This window comes from Stegodyphus dumicola, chromosome 1 (assembly GCF_044657685.1).
Source record: "Stegodyphus dumicola isolate Sdum_Otavi_A_Nest chromosome 1, ASM4465768v1".
NCBI classification, from domain to species: domain Eukaryota; kingdom Metazoa; phylum Arthropoda; class Arachnida; order Araneae; family Eresidae; genus Stegodyphus; species Stegodyphus dumicola.
The window spans coordinates 85,540,836-85,561,152 of NC_140768.1; the positions used below are offsets into that span (position 1 = coordinate 85,540,836).

Consider the following 20,317-nt stretch of genomic DNA (forward strand, 5'->3'; position numbering starts at 1 on the left):
CTTATCGTTTTTACCGATTCTAAACAAACGTATGAAATAATTCGCAATAGTTTAGCTTCTGCTTTCAAAATGAAAGACTTGGGGAAGTTACATTATTGCTTAGGCATAGAATTTCACTAAAATGAGAATTCAATTAAAATTTCTCGAAAGACGTTGATGATATTTTAAATCGGTATAATATGCAAAATGCTAAATCCGTGTCTTCACCTATAGATAACAGCAAAAAATTATCAAAAGAGATGAGTCCTAAAAACGAAAACGAAATCGCTGACATGAAAAATGTTCCATTTAGAAATTTGATCGGATCACTAATGTACCTTTCAGTAGCTACTAGGCCAGATATCACATACGCTGTGAATTTCTCAAGTCAATTTAACAACAATCCGGGAAAAGAACATTCACATGTTGCAAAAAGAATACTTCAATATCTAAAGGGAACACAAGATCAAGGACTAATTTATACGAAAACAGGAAAACCACTCATCGCCTTTGTGGATGCAGATTGGGCATCAAATGTCGATGATAGAAAATCCTACACCGGTTTTGTATATATATTAAGTGGTTCAGCCATAACCTGGGAATCACGAAAACAACGCAGTATAGCTCTATCTTCAACGGAGGCAGAATATATGGCTCTGTCAGAGGCCGCCAAAGAAACTGTCTACCTACATCGTTTCCTGAAGGAGCTGGGTTACAACATAGAACACCCAACAACAATATACTGCGACAATCAAGGAGCTCAGAAAATTACAAAGAACTCTGTGTTTCACTCCCGTACAAAGGACATAGACATTCGCCATCATTTTGTGCGTGAAGTATATGAACGCGGTGAATTAGATGTGCAGTACATACGTGCCAGTGAAATGGGAGCTGATGTGTTAACCAAACCCCTGACTCCTGTTAAACATCAAAGCTGTTGTACAATTGTAGGATTGAATACTGTTTAATATGTATTTTGTTTTACTTTTCAGCAATAGGAGAATCAACGTCGAAAGGGGGTATGTTGGCAACCGCCGTTGATTCCCCTAGCGCATGCGCGTGATAAGCAAGTTCTCTGCTGCGTAATACTTATATACTTAGTTAATAGGTAGTTAGCCAAAGTCAATGGTGAGTATTGCATGTAAGAGAGAATTTCAAAACGCTGTGTAATATTATGTTTCTACTCTGCTGTTCAACGTCTTCATAGTTAAAATAAATGTTTGTTATGTAGACGTCATTTTATTCTTCAGTAAATAATGCCTTATTTTTTTCCCCCTTTGAAGGGCTGTGGAATCATTTTTCATCTGCATTCAAGACATTGTTAAAAACAGTTGTGATGATCTGCAAGTTGCATCTGAAAATCTGGTGAAACTATTATATACATATCTCTTACCTCAGTGTGCTAATCCTAGTGAAATGCCAGTTTCATATAAATTGAATGAATCTTCAGGAAATATTATGAATCAAACCACATACTCTTTAAATTCTTCTGCGTCTCCAAAAAATTCAACAGAGTTGGTTATAGTTCATCAAGATATTGTTGTAAATGTTGTTAAATATGATCACAACAGTGTACCAAACTTGAATCCTGCTTTTAATATTGCAACTTTAGTTATATTCATATTAAGTATTAGATTTTCATTTATCAAAATATGTAATATAGTGTTGCTGTCTGAATAGGAAGCACAAAAAGAAACTGAAACTGTAAAATGTGCCTCATATTGTCAGATTCTATAAGATATGACTGTGCATTCCAGGAAAGAGTATTAGAATTTTTCATTACTGATTATTTCATTTATTTATGTAACAAATTTAAATTCAATGTATGGATCTAAAAAAATATTTCTGATGCTGTTTTTTAGAAATGTTACATACAATGTATTTTGCATTTATTTTATTATTAATTTATGTAAGTAAAAGGCTTTTAGTTTAGTTTTTAAAACTGTTGAAAGTCTGTTATTTTATGTGTTAAATGGTTGGCATACATGTAAAATTTAAAATTATAGAAAATGTGTTTTTTTAATTAGTGATTGATTATTGGTTATCTTATATTTTTATCAAGGGGCTTCAGATCAAATGTATGATTAATATATATTCTGATTTGTAATTGCTATTTGAAGTATGGATTTCATCTGTGATGGAAATGAAATTTTCTTTTTAAAAAGCTGTTTCCAGTTGCTGTTTGTGTAAATATTAATAATTATATATATTTTTTGCATTTATTCTATGTTTAATTTCTGCTAATTAAAAGCTTTTAATTTTTTCTGTTATTTATTAACTGTTTTTCTGAAGTCTTGCTAGTGATTAGGTATTGTAGTTTTTGTGTTTATGCATGGATTATGAAAGTTAATTGCTTTTGTTTTTTCTTAACTTCTATTATTTTAACTATTGTATTATTTTTTAGTTATATATGCCTTTAAAAACTGGGTATGTGTAAATATGTGATATCTCTTTTGAGGCAGATAGTTCACTCATTATTTCAACACCTAACTTATTCTGTTCTTTTATGAAAAAATTTGTAAAGCAATTGTGTAAATAGACAGATGTTATAGAAATAAAATAGAAACAAATACAAACTTGGCATTATATGAAATCGGCTCTGTGCACTCGCCAAAACAGACATGTGCTATGCACATACGTGGGTTGCCACATAAATACTTTCTGGTAACTCTGGGGTTGCTATATGCCTGGCTTGGCAACACACTGCTTTGCATCATGAATACTTTTTCTTGACTTTTAAGCAGGGCTGTGGAGTTGGTAGGGAAAATGACTGACTCCAACTCCTAGAATTTTAATGAGTCCGACTCTGACTTCTACTTTGACTCCGACTCCCTTATATACGAGGGTGGAACTTTAATAGTGGCAACTATTTATTTACAAGGAATACAAAAGTGATTCATGTCACCATGTTTTACAGTCCTTCAATATAGTCGCCAGCATTGTGTACAACACTTTTCCAACGATGTGGAAGTCGCAGAATACATGTAACAGCGCCTGTTTTGTTGATAGTTTGAATGGACCGGTCTACAGCCATAAGAATCTCAGGAACAGTTTGGAAGCGAGTGCCACGAAGTGGTTCCTTCATCTTAGGAATTAAGTCATAGTCACAAGGGCTTAGATCTGGGGAGTATGGTGGATGGTAAAGCACTTCCCAGCCCCATCGCTTGAACAAATCAGTCACAGCTTGCGCTGCATGCGGCCAAGCATTGTCATGCAAAATGAGAGGAGCGTTCTGCAGAAACTGGTCTCGAAGCTGGTCGGAGATTGTGCTCCAAAAGTGAGCAGTAATACTGCGCAGTGACGGTCTGCTGTGGGGAAACGATATGCATTAGGATGACACCATCACAGTCGAGAGTCACCATAACTTTCACATTACTGAGGTTCTGACGAAATTTCAAACGTCGTGGTGACCCATGATGACACCATTCGTTCGATTGGTGTTTCAGTTCTGGCTGGTACGATCGGGCCCAAGTCTCATTCAGCGTAATGATACGGCGTAAAAAAGCATCTCCTTTGCGCTCATAGCGCTCCAGGTGGGTTCGGGCAGCATCGTATCGTAGCCATTTCTGCATTTCCGTCAATTGATGTGGAACCCATCGTGAAGCAATTTTTCTCATGGACAGGTGTTCCTTCAGAATATGCAGCAGAGTCGTATGCGCTAATCCTGTTTGTCCAGCCAGCTGACGAATCGTTTGGCGGCGATCACTGTCCATTAGTGTGGCAACAGCTTGCACGTCTGCATCGCTAACACTCGGATGACCTGGCCGCTGCATGTCTGCCACGTTTTGCTGTCCTTCATTGAATGCTTTCACCCATCTTGCTACGGTTCTGTAAGGCAATGCAGATTCCCCGCAAGCCTCTTGAAGCCCTTGCTGACACTGTCGTGCTGTACGACCTCTGGCACATTAAATTTTTATCCAACATTGTTGTTCTTGTTTTGAAAACATCCTGACAACACTTACTTTAGACCGTGAGCTAATACAAGGATCCGTTCTTCACGTCACTCCGCATGCACGTGACGTAGGCAGGACAAGTCTTTTTGCTGAGAGGTAAGGTAGGTATGTAGTTTACGTGTGGTATATGCAATATTCTTTGGTTTTGTTGCGTAGCGTTTTTTCAGCTGTGTTGCCACTATTAAAGTTCCAACCCTCGTATATATATATGTAAACGCACACACATGGGTTAAGGCTTTTTCCTTTAATATAAAAGAAGTAATATATGTTACAGGAAAAAAAATTGATCGCATAGCAAATTATTTATATTAATTAGCATTTATTATCAAATGGAAAAACTGACATTAGTTATTTCTAAGAAACAGTATAGCTTTGGCAAGATCTTCTTTGTTGAAGGACCATAGATCCGATTTGATAAACTTCAGAGCTGAGAAGAGTGTTTCCATACTGACTTAAAAAGGAGGAAGAGCTATTACTGTTAGGGCTGCTTCTTTTAACTTTTCAGGATAGATTTTTATAAGTTCTAAAATACGTGTCTTGCAAGGGCAGTCATATTTCTCTATTTCTTCAAAAGGCGTGTAGAAATCTTGTTTGTATTTTTTTCATTTTTATATTTAAAGGCTCTTGGTTCTTTATTTTTATTTGCTTTGCCTTAGCCTTTTCAATATTATCCAAAAATATGTCTCAAAATCTAATTCATCACTGGAAGAGGATGATAGAGGCTCAATTGCAATGTCTGCAGTTTGACTTCTTGATTTCAATATTTCAGTTTTCTCAAAACAATTTCCTTTTTATTGAAAGTTCATAGAGTGCTTTCTTCACCTTCTTAATTTGTTCATCATCCAACAAAATTTGGTGTTTTGGATCTATATATATTGAACCCAGCAAGATCTTATTGTCTAGCAAACTAGTTTCTCTTTTCTTCATTGAATAAATGATTCCTTCTGCAATACCCCCCTCCATTTCAGAAAGAACAAACAGCACATTCTTCCATTCTCACCTCCTTTTAATTCTTCAGATTCTAGCTTTTTGTGGTTATATATGGTGTAGAAAGAATAACAGAAAGACTGAGGAATTCTGAAAGATCATTCCACAGTCTTTCTGTTAGTGAAGCATTAGGGTTATCTTCTAAAAACGTTCTTAATTCTAACAACCTCTATATCATCAAATATGTACTTCTCCATCGCGTTGCTTGATCAATAATTGCTCCTTTTTCTGCCTAAGAATGGCATCAATTTTGGGAGGTCTTGCTTATATTGCTGCTTACCTAAATTTACCAGTGAGATTTGTAGCTAAATGAAGTAAACTAAATGAATCAGTTTAATCACTAATGGCAAATATCAGATCCATCTTCCTCCCTTATATTTATTTATTAATATGTCAATAAAATAGAAAATAACTATTTATTAATGTATATAGTCCATAAGTAAAAATAATAACTCAGTTTGTCATTAATTTTTTTAATTCACTTTAATTTCATTTCAAATTCAAACTGTCCAACAAAAACTGGAGTCGGAGTCGACCTGTATTTAGCGACTCCAGCTCCGACTCCTTTTACCAAAAAATCTGCCCGACTCGGGAGCCCTGCTTTTCAGTGCAGGTGTGGATAATCAGAAGGTACCTTATACTTTACTGATATTTTATATTTTCAAGAATTTTAAGTTTTGAAAATATAAACTTTTACTCTGTTTTAAAGAATTTTTTAAAAATGGTAACATGCATGAAAAATTAAAATTTTGAGAAAGTATTTCTTTTTAATTAGAGATTAATTCTTTCAGCTACTGAATTAATCTGAAATAAAAATAAATTTACTTTTGATTTTATGTTAGTAATACAAAGAGGACTTAATTTGTTTTTGCAATGCCATTTAAAAAAAAAAAAAAAAATTGGATGTGCTATTTGTGTTATTTCTCTCTGAATGTTTTATATTTTATTGGTTTTATTAGTTGTGATTGAAATTACAATGTCATATTTTTTTGATCAAATACATTAGATAAGCTACTTGTGATTGTATTTTTAACGTAACTCAGTTTTTAAATAATTCTATATATTTCATTGTTTTATATTCCTATTTTGTTGGACAAATATATGTACTAGGTTGGGAGAAGTCAATAATGGAATTTAGATGTCTTGAAGAGCTATAAAAAAGTTTTTAAGGGAGTAATTAGGTATTTATATCATTTCAGCAGTAGAAAAATATATTGTGAACAGAGGAAAGTATTTTTGATAAACTTACAATTTCACTTTTTAACCAAATGTGAATTTAAAAATGAAAGGTAAGTATAAATCTTTATAATTCTTGTTGTTTTGCTTCATATTTAAAAAACTTATATATTTCTACAATATACAGTTTTGAACTTTTTTAAAAATAATTTTAACTTTTTTTTTAACAGATAGAAATATAGCATTTTCTTCTGATGTACCATTTATTTTTCTGATTACAATTGTTAAATTATTTTAATAAGTAAACTGGTACTGAAAGGTACAAGGGTCTTTCTAATAAGCAATATCTAAAAAATAAAACTAAGGATTTTATCTTAAGCTACCAGCTTAAATCATTTAATAATTTCATTAGCTTCAGTTGTAAGCATCAGTTACATTTTGTTTTACGTATGAAAGTTTATTTTACTCATGTAACTATGACTGTTTCATTCTTTGATAATATTTTATTTACATCATTAGTACAGCATGTTGTTCATGTATTTGTCTTTTCTTCTATCCCTGTAGCAAGTACATATTCCAAAAGTAGAATAGTCTTAGCATTAAGTTGCTTTCACAATTTCCTTTCAAAATTTTGTTCTATAAAACAGAAGCTCTTCTTTCTAATGATTTTAAACAGTTTATATAACAACAAATGTAAGATATTAAACACAAAATTAAAAAAAGATAAAAGTATTTCTGCTAGTGTATTTTAACTTTTTTTAAAAACGTAAAAGGTTGAAATTTAAGTCACAGTTGGCGTAATTAAAATATGCTGTTTTTAAAATTTCTGTTTTTAGTTAAATGATTCATTTTTTAAATCTGTCCATTAAGTTATTTTTGTGTGAAATTTGTTTTAAAAAGTTTTTTTTCCCCTTTTACTTTTGATGTTATCTCACCATATATTAATGCTCTAAGAGCATTGTATTATTCTTGCCAAGCGGGATCTGAGAAAACATGAAATTTATATTTTTCAGTTTAATTTTTTTTTATGAATAAAAATGCTTCTTCAGTACGGAATACTTTCTTAGTGCTTTATAATTTATTATGTTATTTCAATTTACTTATTATGTCCAGAGATTATTTGTGTGAAATTTGCTTATACAAATTATTTTATTGTAGGAAATAAGCCGTACATTTTGTGTTCTGATTTAGGTTAAAAAGTGTGAAACAAGAAAGTTCTGGCAGATTAAAAAAGATTATGTAAAAGCAATTAAATTTAAGTGTGTTTATTTGTTACTACTGTTTCTTAGTGTTTAAGTTTAATATAAAAATTTCTGTATAAATTCTTATATTTGAGCTTAAAGGCTTTAAACTGGGAAGAATTCCTTTAAATTTAATTCAATTTAAAGGCTTTAAACTGAGAAAAAGGAAGTTTCTGCTTGCAGATCTTAGCACATTTAGGTATTTATAGGGGAAAAAAATGAAATTTCCTAAACAGGATAAATATGCTTTCTATATTCATTATTTTATACCATTTTTTAGTGGAGTGAAAGCATATGATAAATATTTTTTATTCAAGCATATTTTTCATTTAGAAGTTTTGATAAGCCATATTCATCTATTCCATGCAAGGCTGTTGGTTGCAAATGTGATACTTCCTTCAAAATCACACTTATGTTAACTTTTCATCCCAGTGAATGGGACATTTAGGTTCGATTGTTAATTATTTAAGTGTACATTTAAAAATAATTCTATTTTGAAAATTATGTAGATTTTGTGAGCTTTTACTTTTTTTCTTTTGTATGATATATAATGCATTTATTTTGAATTAGTAATTTGTAGTGGATTGCAAATTGCATTTATACTTTTAATGAATAAAGTTTTCGGAAAAAATGGAAGTATATGAATGTTAGTGTGAATTTAAACAGGGATTCTGTACTTTCTGATTATTTGTCTGTCTGTGTAGCTTTTCTGCTTATCATTTTCCAGTGAACAGAAAATTCATTATCCTGTCATAAGGAGGCTGAATCTCTTTGATAATCAAAGGTTTGAATAATGATCTTTTAAATTAGGCTTGTTATCACTTATGGTTTAACAGGATTACTAATTTTTCATGAAAGCACTTAATTTCATTGAAGGAATGTAACAGTAATTAAATATATAAATTATATGTTTATACCGTATAAAGTCTGGAATGATCTATAATCCTGACCTCAAAGCCACAATTTTTTTTTTTTTTTTTGTATGCTTTTATTTCATGGGGAGGATGATGAAGATGATAGCCACAAATTTGAAGGTTTTTAGACATCACAAACTAAAGGTGAAATTTTCTGTTTGGATTTTGTAAAGAAATGTGGAGAAGCGGTAATAAATGAAGATGACATAACTGAAGTTTTTCATTGCTACAACAATGCCCCAATCGTCAATCAATTAATGAATTGCAAAATCTGTAGCATGGTTCTAGATCCAGAAAATTCCGCTTCTGATAGTGAAGAAAGTGACAGAGAGGTTATTGAAAACGAAAAAATTTCGATTGACAAGTTAGTCGGTATTCTCGACACAGCAATTACAGGACTTGGACAGTAGAGCTTTGTAACTGAACAAGAAATTATGTCTGTTTATAGAATTAAAGAGAGAGTATTAGCACAAAAGACGAAGCAATTTAAACAACTTACATTGAAAGAAATGTTTAATAAAGTAAACAAGTAAATATTAAACTTTTTTTTTTGTAAATTTTGATACCCTTTAGATCATAATTGCTCTTTATTTCATAAATTACGGTTTCAAATTTTAATTGTACAATTTCTGCATGCCATCTTACCAGATTATACCCATAAACTAAAATTAAAACATAACACCTACATAAAAGGTTGACCACATTCCCTTACCTGAAACTATGAAATTCCTTCCTGGTTGAGAACCTTTGCTGTACAAGTCAAATATGCATATTAATCCATATGCTTAAACACTTCAGCTCTCCTGCCTAGGAATCCAGTAACATCTCTTACATAAAGTCTGAACTTACTTTTACTTGATCATGAAAAAATGGAGATTGCTCTTCAGAATGTAGATACAATACCACTGGGATTCTACATCAAACAATGTTCTGCCACTGTGCATAATGCACCTAAACACTGAATTATCAGTTTTATGGCTATTCTGTTTTTGTTGACAAACTCCCTTTTCTCTTTTATTAAGTGATGTCCAGAACCCCTTTTTTGGCGAATTCGGATTTGTCTCAGAACATCACTCTAGACTACTGTTTGCAATTCCACTGAATATATTCATTACATCAAGTCATGCTTCTCAGTAGACAAGCTTTCATACATATAAACCAACCTGATTTAATATGTGAAAAGGTTTCAGTGAGTTCGGGTAACATTTGAAAGTTACCTAGCTAGTGGGTACCTAGCTAGGAGTAAAATTCTCATTCCTTTTCAGAAATAGATATAAATATATGTTATACTGAGCTCCTGATGATCCTTCTACAACCATCATCATACTTTTGCAGAATAATTGCATTTTCAACAATCTTCTTTAACTCTGAGATGAATACTTTTTGACATGCTTGTTATAACCTGAGTGATACGTAGCCTTGTCAATCTTCTAATTGCTCATGTATAACCACAAGTGTTGATATGGCTTACAAACGTTCTACATTCAGTATTATCTGTGAAAGGTGAAAATGTTTAGTGCTGTCTACAGCATGATTATAACCTCAGATTTTGCTGGTTTAGATTTAAAATGAATAAATAACTTGTATATACATTGCTTTTTAAACAGATAATGTCTTTCCTTCGTAAAGTGCCTTCTAAATTTATTTTTTGGCTATTGTGAAATGGTACTTTGTATAAATAAGTTGTTCCTTATCAAGAAACCTAGTAAGTGATATCTCAGTAAATTGAAGGGGAGAAGCATTAAGGCGTTATGATGAAAAAAAAAAAAAAAAAATGTTGCATATTTATTTACCGTATCCCGTTAATTGTAGTTGGTGTCTTGCCTGTAGTGATATAATTTTGTAACAGCAAATTGTTATACTTGTCTTTTAATAGGAACTAAGATATTATTAATGTTCACGAGTATTTGAACTTCTTAATGATTGTGTTTAATATTTTATTTATAATGAAAATATAATATGGTGTAGTTGTCAGGATTCAAATCTATGTATTAAAACCCTATTGGATTTTAAATCTATTGCTTTAACCACTTGGGCATGACTGCTGTTTAAAATTTCATATCCTGTGACTTTTGCTAATTTGTTCATTTTTATATTAACTATTTATCACAAATAACTACTGTAAGTATACCATGAGTGAAAAAAATTGCCCTAAATTTTGATAATTATTTCCTCAGTTTTGTTAAACAGTTTTATGGTATCTATCCAATTTGATAGGTAACATCCATTTAGCAGGCAATTTTTACTCCTGTTGTTTCTGTAAAACAAACATTTTGATTAAAAGTTTTTTTTTAATTTATTTTATGTGATTTTCACATCATGAAAGGAGAGGTACTACATGTTTGTTAACTGCATCCAGTTAATAAGTGCCTTGCTCTTGGCAACAGAACATTATAAACTAATTGAGTATCATTGGATTGTTAGAGTCATCTTGTAATAACAAGTGAAAGATTATTATTGTTAACAAATAAATGCTAGTCTTTGTGATTGTGTATAATATTTGAATTATAATGAAAATGAAACAATCCTTAAAAATGATGTCAGCTCTAAAAGGCAAGGCATTAAAGTTATCTATCTTATCACATGACATGAAATGCATATCTTCTGAAACCTGCAATGTGATTGTTGCCTCAAATGTTACTGGTTGAAATTTAGAATGAATAAACAACTCTAATTTTTTCCAATTTAAGTATATATAGAGACATCTATGCATGAAAATTCTTGGAATAATTAAATTTTTTATTTATAATTTTTTTTTTGTGTTTATACATATTATATATGTATCAGAAATCTATCAAAAAGTATGAATTCCTTTTATATATATATTATGGTTTTATGTGTGTTTGTACATGTGTAGATATATTAACTGAAGATCAAAGAGCTATTTGCTATTGTTCCTTTATATTTAATATTTTATACTAGTCAGCCTTTTAAAGGCTATGTTGGCAGTTTGTTTTCAAATTGTCAGACTTCTTTTCCTACTCATGTTAATAAAATAAAATAAAAATAATTTTGATTGTTCTGAATTAATTCTTGGGTATTTAACAATCACTAATTTATTGAATATGTATAGCTAATTTTTCAATATCATACAAATATTTTACTACATGAATCTATATATATCTTTCTTATGAAGTCAGTGGAACTACTGTAACCAGTGTTTATCTTTTGTTTTGTACATAGTTAAATGTTTTTGATAATTACTAATTTGTGTGTGTGTCTGTTCTTTATAATATGTTCCTAAGTTGCATGCAATAATTGTGTATATTTAACCAAAATTTCATGCAAGAATTTGTATTTTAAGGTAATTTATTCAGTATAATAGTGCAGTTTTTCATTTTGTAAATAAAAACAATTGCTAAAAATTGTGATTTTTGAATTACTTTATATCAAAACATTGCTTTAAAACACAAATTACTTTCATTTTATTAATAATATGTTATGTTAAACTAAGTTTTCAATAATTTTTTAATTATCCTAATTGTACGAATGTGAGCTAAAATTTGCATAGCAAGGCACTTTGAAATATTACTAAGACCTTCTGTATATCACTGATTATGAGATAGAATTCTTTAAATATTTTATACAGAAAATAACAAGTATTTCCAGAATTTTATAAAATATATTTTTTGAGCTTTTTATTCATAATTCTTGTATCCCAAGTTTTTCCATTTTCTTACCCTGAATTTGGTGGAATAGTATATGTTTTTATTTGTTGTCATGGAAATGGTAAAAATTTAAACTGTGCCTCTTAGAAATTTACAGAAAATGTTGCTGTTTATTTAACCCTTTGACGTGCTGTGGTCATGCCTTGAAACCACCAATTTTCGAATTTTTTTCTCCTCTTCCTTCTGAAATTTTTGAGTGAAAATCAATTGATTACTGATCTTTTACCTCTAAATAACACAAAAGGACTACTGAATCATACATGTTTTAGGTCTTAATACTTGAAATCGGATGCCTTTTAAAATTCGTTTTCAATGAGACAAAATAACTTCCTTTTATTAATAAAAACAACTTTAAATTTCAAAAGTTATTCATCGCACATCATGATTTCTATCATAAACAATAAAAAATAGCAATAATTAAACTGCATATATAAAAATAAAAAACTTCTATATGTATGGCATTTGCTTTGTGGTTTCAGGGTGCAACCACTGCCCTCACTAGAGCATTGTGTCACACTGCTCAAGCCATACATTTACTTAAGCCCATAAAGGGGTTTTAATGAAAACAATATTAAAATACTATTTGAAAATTTTCAGTTTTAGTACTTAAAACTTTTATATCAATTGAAACAACATGCAGTGGTATCTTGGTCATTAGTCCATTCCAGATCCATTGATGTATATAAAACGAAGCTTTCCAATAAAAGGTAAAGGCAACATAATTAATCCGTTCTTGTAAAATATTCTAATGTTATTATTATAACACGGTTTACTACTAAAAATACAAATGCAGTGGATTAAATATATACTGTATACGAGTATAAATGAAGCACTGCACAGAAATGATGCACGTAAATATTTTTCTGCTATCCATAATTTTTTGATATGCTGCAATGACTTACAAGTTGCATACTCGACATACGGTGCGCAATAGGCATGTCTCGGTAAGCATGTCACCTTCATACTTTTCAATAATTATTTTTCACTTCCTTGGTGGATCCTAATAATTTTTTTTCGTTGCTTTACTCTTCATATTAATCTTCTTAAAATTATTGTTAAAGAATTTACAAAAACATTATGTAAAAAAAACAGAAAATCACTTGAAAATACAGTTATGACTAGTAACTTAGTAACTGACTAGTAGTAACAGGCGTACTGACGCTCAAGGGTAGTCGTAACATTGTGTTGAAAGAGGTAAACAAGTGTAATGCGAGAAGTCGTGACTCATCGAACTCGAGTCGTAGTCTAAACAAATATCGTGTACCAAACAAAGGTTTTCGCCTACAAAAAGGACGTATGCCAAGTTGGACGTATTTCAGTTGTAATGTATGGATGTTCGTAGGTGGACAGCTTGTGTGCGGCATGAAGGTAGTTAAAATACTGGCGAGCCGAAAAGTCCTGTCGTATGGCTTGGCGGTAGGGCAAGAGGAGTGGAAGGCCCTCGGACCGTCCCAAACATATCAAAGAATGATATGATATGAGGGACGCAACCGACCCTCCTGGCAGACTTAACGTCGCCCTATGGCCTTTTTGCGGGCTGCGCCAGAGCAAGTTAGAAACAAACAGACAAAAGAACATAACTAAAAAGCAAAATTAAAATTAAAATCCCTAATGCAAGCTTATCATGATTAATCTTCTCCATCATTTTCTGGCAATTTTTTTCAGTTTTTAGAACTATTTAAAATATGGTATATATTAAAAACATCATTTTTCTTAAATTCGTTCCTGATATCAGTAAAATATTTATGTGTTTCCACATAATGTTCTGCAGTGTACCCTTTTCTTTACAGATATCACAGAGGTCAGACTGTTGTAATTCAGTATCAAAGAATAAATCTCATTACTCTCGAATACTATGCAGTGGACAACATCATCAAACAGTGGTGTGTCCGTAGAGATTCTACGCATTTGGTATCTCAGCGTCGCAGAAAGGATCATCATACGGGCGTTCTATTTGGGGAGGAAACCTAAATGCTCATTTATGGCATGGGCCCTATTCACAGTGCAAGCTTTTCCTCTTCAAGATTTGGCACGCATTGTTGTACGCCACTAATATGCCATTTACAAGTACTTATGGACAGGTGCTTATGGACCAGTGCATCCGTACAAAATGATGGTAGTGCAGGAATTAAGTGAAAGAGATTTTGAAACCCGTACAAATTCATGCCGGAATGTTCTTCAAAACATTACCCGAGGCGCTGTATTCATGTCTAGTGATGGAGCTCACTTTCACCTATCGGGTACCGTAAATGAGCAAAATTTCCGTTATTGGTCGGCAAATAATCCACAGGAACTTCATGAGCGACCACTTCACAGGCCAAAGGTCGCCATCTGGTGTGCAATATCTGAGTTCGGCGTGTGCGGTCCTTACTTTTTCGAAGAAGATAGACTAACGGTAACAGTCAACGGAGATCGATATTTTGATATGCTTAACAATTCCCTGCGTCCAAAAGTTAACAAATTGAAAGATAATCACCGAGAACATCTTTGGTTCCAGCAGGATGGTGCTACATCGCACACCACGCGTCGTTCACTTAATCTTCTTCAAGAAATGTTCCCAAACAAAGTGGTGTCTTTACGGTGTTCTCGGCTGGCCGCCGCACTTCATCTTTTACAGGCGCAACAAAAAACTATCTTACTCTCCATACGAATATCAGAAGTCAACAACAAAATGCATGACATTGATGTAACTAGGATCCATGTAATCGAGCGTTATTTAAACAATTTAGTTTTCATGAGTCCCAACACAGAATAAAAAAATTTTATACATGTCCACTTTTTACAGCTTGCGATATTTTTTCTTTCCAGGTTGGGTACAAAATAGGGAAAACATTCATTGTTATGAAATATTTATTTGCTGATGCTTATACTAAAAACGAATGTCACGGTAAGGTAGTATAGCTTTATGAAAACATAAGATACACTCTATCTATTTTTAAAAAAGGTAGTAAATAAGATAGGATTCTTTTCAAAAGATGCAATCATTGGAAACATACTATCTTCTAAATTCTCTTCAACTAAGAAAGAAAGGTGCAATCTATCTATTGTAAAAAATTAAATGAAATTAATAGCATAAAAAATTAAATTTTATTTTGTTACATAAACACGACTGAAGGTGTTAAAAATATAGTAATAAACAATAAGCAGTAAAAGACAAAAATGTCCACAAATGGTAATGAAACCTTAATTGTTTGCGTCGCCATTCTCTTCCTTACTTTCTATTTCCATTGTCAGCCACCGCTTGATGTTAAAGTCTATATGCCCGATTGGTATGTATTGAATGCATTTTGAACATCCGCGACCTTATTTTGTTAATAGAATTCTTTCCTTCACTCAATGGATTACTACGCCCAAGTCATGAGATTGCTGCAAGGTAAACCTAATTTGTCTCAAATCGCATTTACGTGGAAGAAGATTGCCTTTACGTGGGTCACAGATGATAAAATGCCGCATTAACGATATCTTGAAGGTTACTTTAGCTTCTTTTCTGCCATAGCTTTTATCTGATACACATGGTATTTTATAGGAAGTAGCACCCACACACTTCTTGAATTCCTTGATTTGATCAGTGTCTACTCATATTGCATTAAAATTTCCTTTTTTGCTTAACTTCCTTATAAGGTTGCTAGAATAAGCACTTGAGCGATTTAATTCATAAGGAATCATCATATCGCATATTTCAGGTCACGAATTGACCTTTCTTCCTTATAAGGTATTTTCTATCTCCTTTGCCTTCGTAGTGGAATGGTAGCACACTCAGCGCGTATTCGAGAAGTCCAGGTTCGAGTCTCGACGAGGGCACCGCACATTTTTTACGCCTGCGGCTTCAAAATAACCTAATGATTCTACATCCTCATTAGTTCTTCATATTCTTCTAGCTGATAGATCCAGTCATTTCTTCTGACGATATGCCTGATTGTTCCGAAATCTCGATCACTTGGGAGAAACGAGTGACCCCTGATAGCAGAATAAATTTCGATTTTATCGAACATCTTCAGTTCGACGAGTGCCACGCGCATTCTTAACCGGGTATGGTTTTTATATTGATATGCAAAGCCGTAGAAAAGAATGAACAATACCATCAGCACTTCAAAATGTCATTGCTCCTAAAACTAAACTACTGTTACGACTGAAAACATTAAATTTCTCCTGAATATAAAACATGCGCATGACGATAATTTTTTAGAAGCTTGCCTTCTTCCCGATTTCCGTAAAATTATGTAAAATGTGATCAACTCACCTAATTTGGTTGTTTTTACAAAGAAATTATCTTATGTTTTATTTTCAAACCTTTCATAATCAAAAAATTATAAGTGTACAAACTGGTTCAAAATATTATATGAATTTGTCCTTTATTAGCACAAGATCTTAAATTAAAGCACTTTATAATAGAAACAACTAGGTTATAAAAGTGACAAGAAACCCATATTTATGTTTTACCTTACACTGATTATCTTTTGGAAAACGACTTACTATTACTGTTGCATCGATACCAAAGTTTGTGGAGAACAGATCTTGATATATATCTGCTACTTATGTTGGCTACATGGACCAAACGGACCTAATGTGAAATGGTGATTTAGTGATTTTCCCGAAAGAAAAAAAATCTAGAGCTTCCTAATATGAAGTGCTTAAATTAGTAAATTTTTAATTTAAAGAAAAAAAAAAAAATATCCTGGAGCTTCGAAATGAGAACTTTACGTATTTCAAATTTGAAGGTGGATGTTAATTTTATGAAAATCGTGAAGGAAGCAAGCTTCTTCAGTATTATCCTGTAATGCGATATTAATAACCGGCCGGTGAGATCGCCGATCAGACTAGAGAACGAGCCGATGAGGCGAGGGGACTCTGATCAGTCACGGACTACATTGTAAAAACGAACCATGTGAGTGTGCAGATGTCCGCTTTTAAAAGCTTCTGCGAATTCCGATCTATCCTTTCACCCCTTAAACATTTCACTAAAAGCCTAATTTTTACGCAGTTTCAGAAACGTGGCGTAGTGATTCATTTCCGCCATTAATACCGTTTAAAAACATGCCACAAAACCATTTTTTTACATCTACCGATTTAGTTATGTTGAATAGCAGTTGTTTTACACTGTTGTTGCACTTTAACAGTTAACAGCTATTGTCAGCAGTTGTTGCACTTTAACATTGTGCATTGCTCTGCTACTCTACTTTTTCGAAATCCCCTTGGATTTGGAAAAAGGCAAAATATCTTGTTAAGCCGCTAATTTAAATCTAAAGATTTATTATCGGTAAAGGTTTATAGCAATACATTTTAAAAGGAATTAAGTAAGAAGAAATTTGCAAACTATATTTCAATACCTATAATATCCTCTTGCAATTAGCGGCTAGATATCAGTCATTGGAAGAAGGAAAAAGAAATGACATTTCAGCTCTTGAAATGAATTTTTGCTTTCGAGAGCAGCAGGGATGTTCATATTCAGGCAGTATGAGTAAATATTTATTTGCTGCTCCCATTTCAACATCTCCTGGCTATTGAATCTTCATAAGGAACTAGCTTTATTCTCCTCCATGTTCAAGCATTTCCATTTTTATCGCCTTGAGAAGGGACGATGAATCTAGATTCAGGCTTAAATCAGCGGTCTTAATATGCATGGCAAATATTACCATGTGCTTTTTCGTGGAAGCTTATTTTTTGCCCATTCCCTGAACTCAAGAGTTAAGCTAAAAATTATGCGATTAATTCCTTGGTTTCTAATAGAAGTTCTAAAATGTATGGGGGAAAATACACGAACCGAAAAAATGCGGTAATAAGTGAGGTAATAATCTGATAGAATATTTGCATCCTCCTTTTAAAATATTAAAAAATATGTGTACACCACATGATTTCCTTGTACGGAATTCGACGCATTTTTTAGGAAATTAGACGCATTAGGAAATTAGAGGCATTTTTTAATGTATTTTATTTAAACTTATTGAATTGAATTAAATCTAATTCGTCGATAGCGCATAAACCACAACAAAAAAAAATGTGCTTAGAAGGTATTTCTCCCGCCTTCTTGGCGAACCTTCAAGGTGTGGTGGTCTGCACGCTCAGGGCGTAATCGAGAGGTCCACGGTTCAATTTCCGGCGAAGGCGTTGCTAATTTTTCATCTTGACTGCTTCCGAAAAATACCTCATGTCTCTACAGTGGCGCCCGAACTAAAAGGGTATTGGATGATGACTCTCCTCACCCAGGATTTGGCGATTGGGTCTCCTTAAAACCTCAGTCGCCTTTTAAAAGGGAGGAGTATATAAGGTATTTTTCCAGCCTTCTTGGTGGTGTGGTGGTCTGCACGTTCAGCGCGTAATTGAAAGGTCCGCGGTTCGATTCCCGGCGAAGGCGTTGCTAATTTTTCATCTTGCCTGCTTCCAAAAAATACCTAATGCCTCTACACGCTTTTTAAAGTTCACTATATTTATTTACCATAGCAATACTCTGGCGCTAGGTTCACTTAACAGTATTACATCTCATTCATTTTATAACTCAGAATAAGAAAAAAAAATCTGAAGAATTATGTGACTGTTGCCCCATGTTCTATTCAAATACTATAATAAATCTAAAACGACGTATAAAAAATTAAAAATAAAATTAAACAGTTTTTCATAGACGATTCATCACTGCTTACCTAATACGCATGCGCTACTCATAAACATTCTGCTTTGTTCGAAACAGATTGGCGACAATATTTTCTGCTAATATGAAATACTTATTTCCTCGAATTTCATTAGAGATGTATTTCTCATTCAATTAATTCATTTCTCACTTCACGGCAAGGCAAAAATAATAAAAAAACAAAATATCTTTATTAAAAATTTAAAGATATAAACATAAAACATAAAACACCAAATACAGTTAAAAAATTAGAAACACATTTTTTTACTAATAAAATTACTGTTTCTACGCAAAAACAAGCAATTCGGCCAGCTGGCAAGAAGACAGATTTTTCGGTGCACAAAACTGAGAGTTTACTTTTGGTACCACTCGGCAAAAAGACACTGAAGGTTTAGAAACTGATCTAATTTGTTGTGAACGATATGCTGAGTCAATATATGGGATAACTCAAATGATAATTCCAGAATGAATTAAGCATAATTTTATTCGCAATAATAAAAGAAGACGTTATTTTGTTGTTGCGAAGCTTAGTTTCTCTAGATTGGCAACAAATCCACAATTCTGCTAAGTTTCAAATGTAAACAAACATGGCTGCTATGGTAAAAAAAAATAGGCTTAGCCGCACTTAAAGAGCTTTTAAATTGTTGATAATTATACAACTATAACAGGTAGGTTAACTAAAGGCATAAAAACCTTAACCGGAAGAGAACAACGTAATTCAATCATTTTTAAGACAAAAAATGCACAATTTAAAAACATATAAGAATAAAGAAACTGAGCTGACTGAGCCGAGTAATAGAGTGGATATATATATATGTATATACTTTTGGTGGGGCCGATTGCAATCAAAAAGGGAGGTGCACATCTACATGTTATAGCAATCCCACATAGAAAATTTCAACGTTGTGAGAATATTCGTTGAGTTATGCGAGATATATACATACATACGTACGTATGTACTGACGCCACGGAAAACTCTCTTCTAAATCCATTTTAAAGCAGTTTTATGATTCGTTTGGGGAAAAAGAATCCCTTATTCTATACTTACATGCAGATGTCGTACATTACGTACAGAACGCAGAAACATCCTTAAATTGCATTCGATAGCGTTCAAAATGGATATATTCGTTGAAATATGATACCCGAAATTTTTCGTGATTACAATACTTCCTTTTTACTTCGTACAAGATAGTTAAAATAGTATGCAAAAAAAATCAAAATTCTTTGATCATCAAATCAAAACAGTGCCCCCAGTACAAATTCCCAATTTTGTCATGATGCTGATAATGGGAGTAAACAAAAAATGAACTTGTAATTTATACAAAATGGTAATTTAAGAAGAAGTCTGTTTTTAAAGGGGTTATCAACGAAACTTTGTTATCCACCGATTAAACAATTTTCTTGATTAATATAGTTTGCTGGGAATGTTTAAAAATATAAAAAATCACATCTTATAGGCATTTATTTTTATATATTAGTGCATATTTTCTTTTAGATTATCTAAAACTCTTTGTGAAAATTTCATAAGAATGAAAGTACTGGTCAATGAATTGGAAGACATAAATTACATAATGAAAATCTAATGTTTTTGAGAGACAGTATTTTATGAGCGTATACCTGTTCTTGAAAGTATATTATATAGAATTTTACTACTAAATATGAAACTTTTCCCTAAAATGAAACTGGTTTCTTTACAGTGGTTTTTAAATAAAACAAGAAATTCGATCGAGAGATAAACGCAACAATGTAAAATTTAAAATTAGGCAAATGAAACAAG

At 32.3% G+C, this 20,317-nt stretch overlaps 1 protein-coding gene across 1 annotated transcript in view; it reads left to right on the forward strand.

Annotated features, from left to right (window-relative positions):
* LOC118181605 (uncharacterized) overlaps positions 1-11,615 on the forward strand; it is a 32,675-nt gene extending 21,060 nt beyond the window's left edge. The window contains exon 4 of the mRNA XM_085810226.1: positions 1,263-11,615. Within this exon, the coding sequence (XP_085666352.1) occupies positions 1,263-1,659 (397 nt within the window). The 3' untranslated portion in view covers positions 1,660-11,615. The remainder of the gene's footprint in view (positions 1-1,262) is intronic.
* The last annotated feature ends 8,702 nt before the right edge of the window (positions 11,616-20,317 follow it).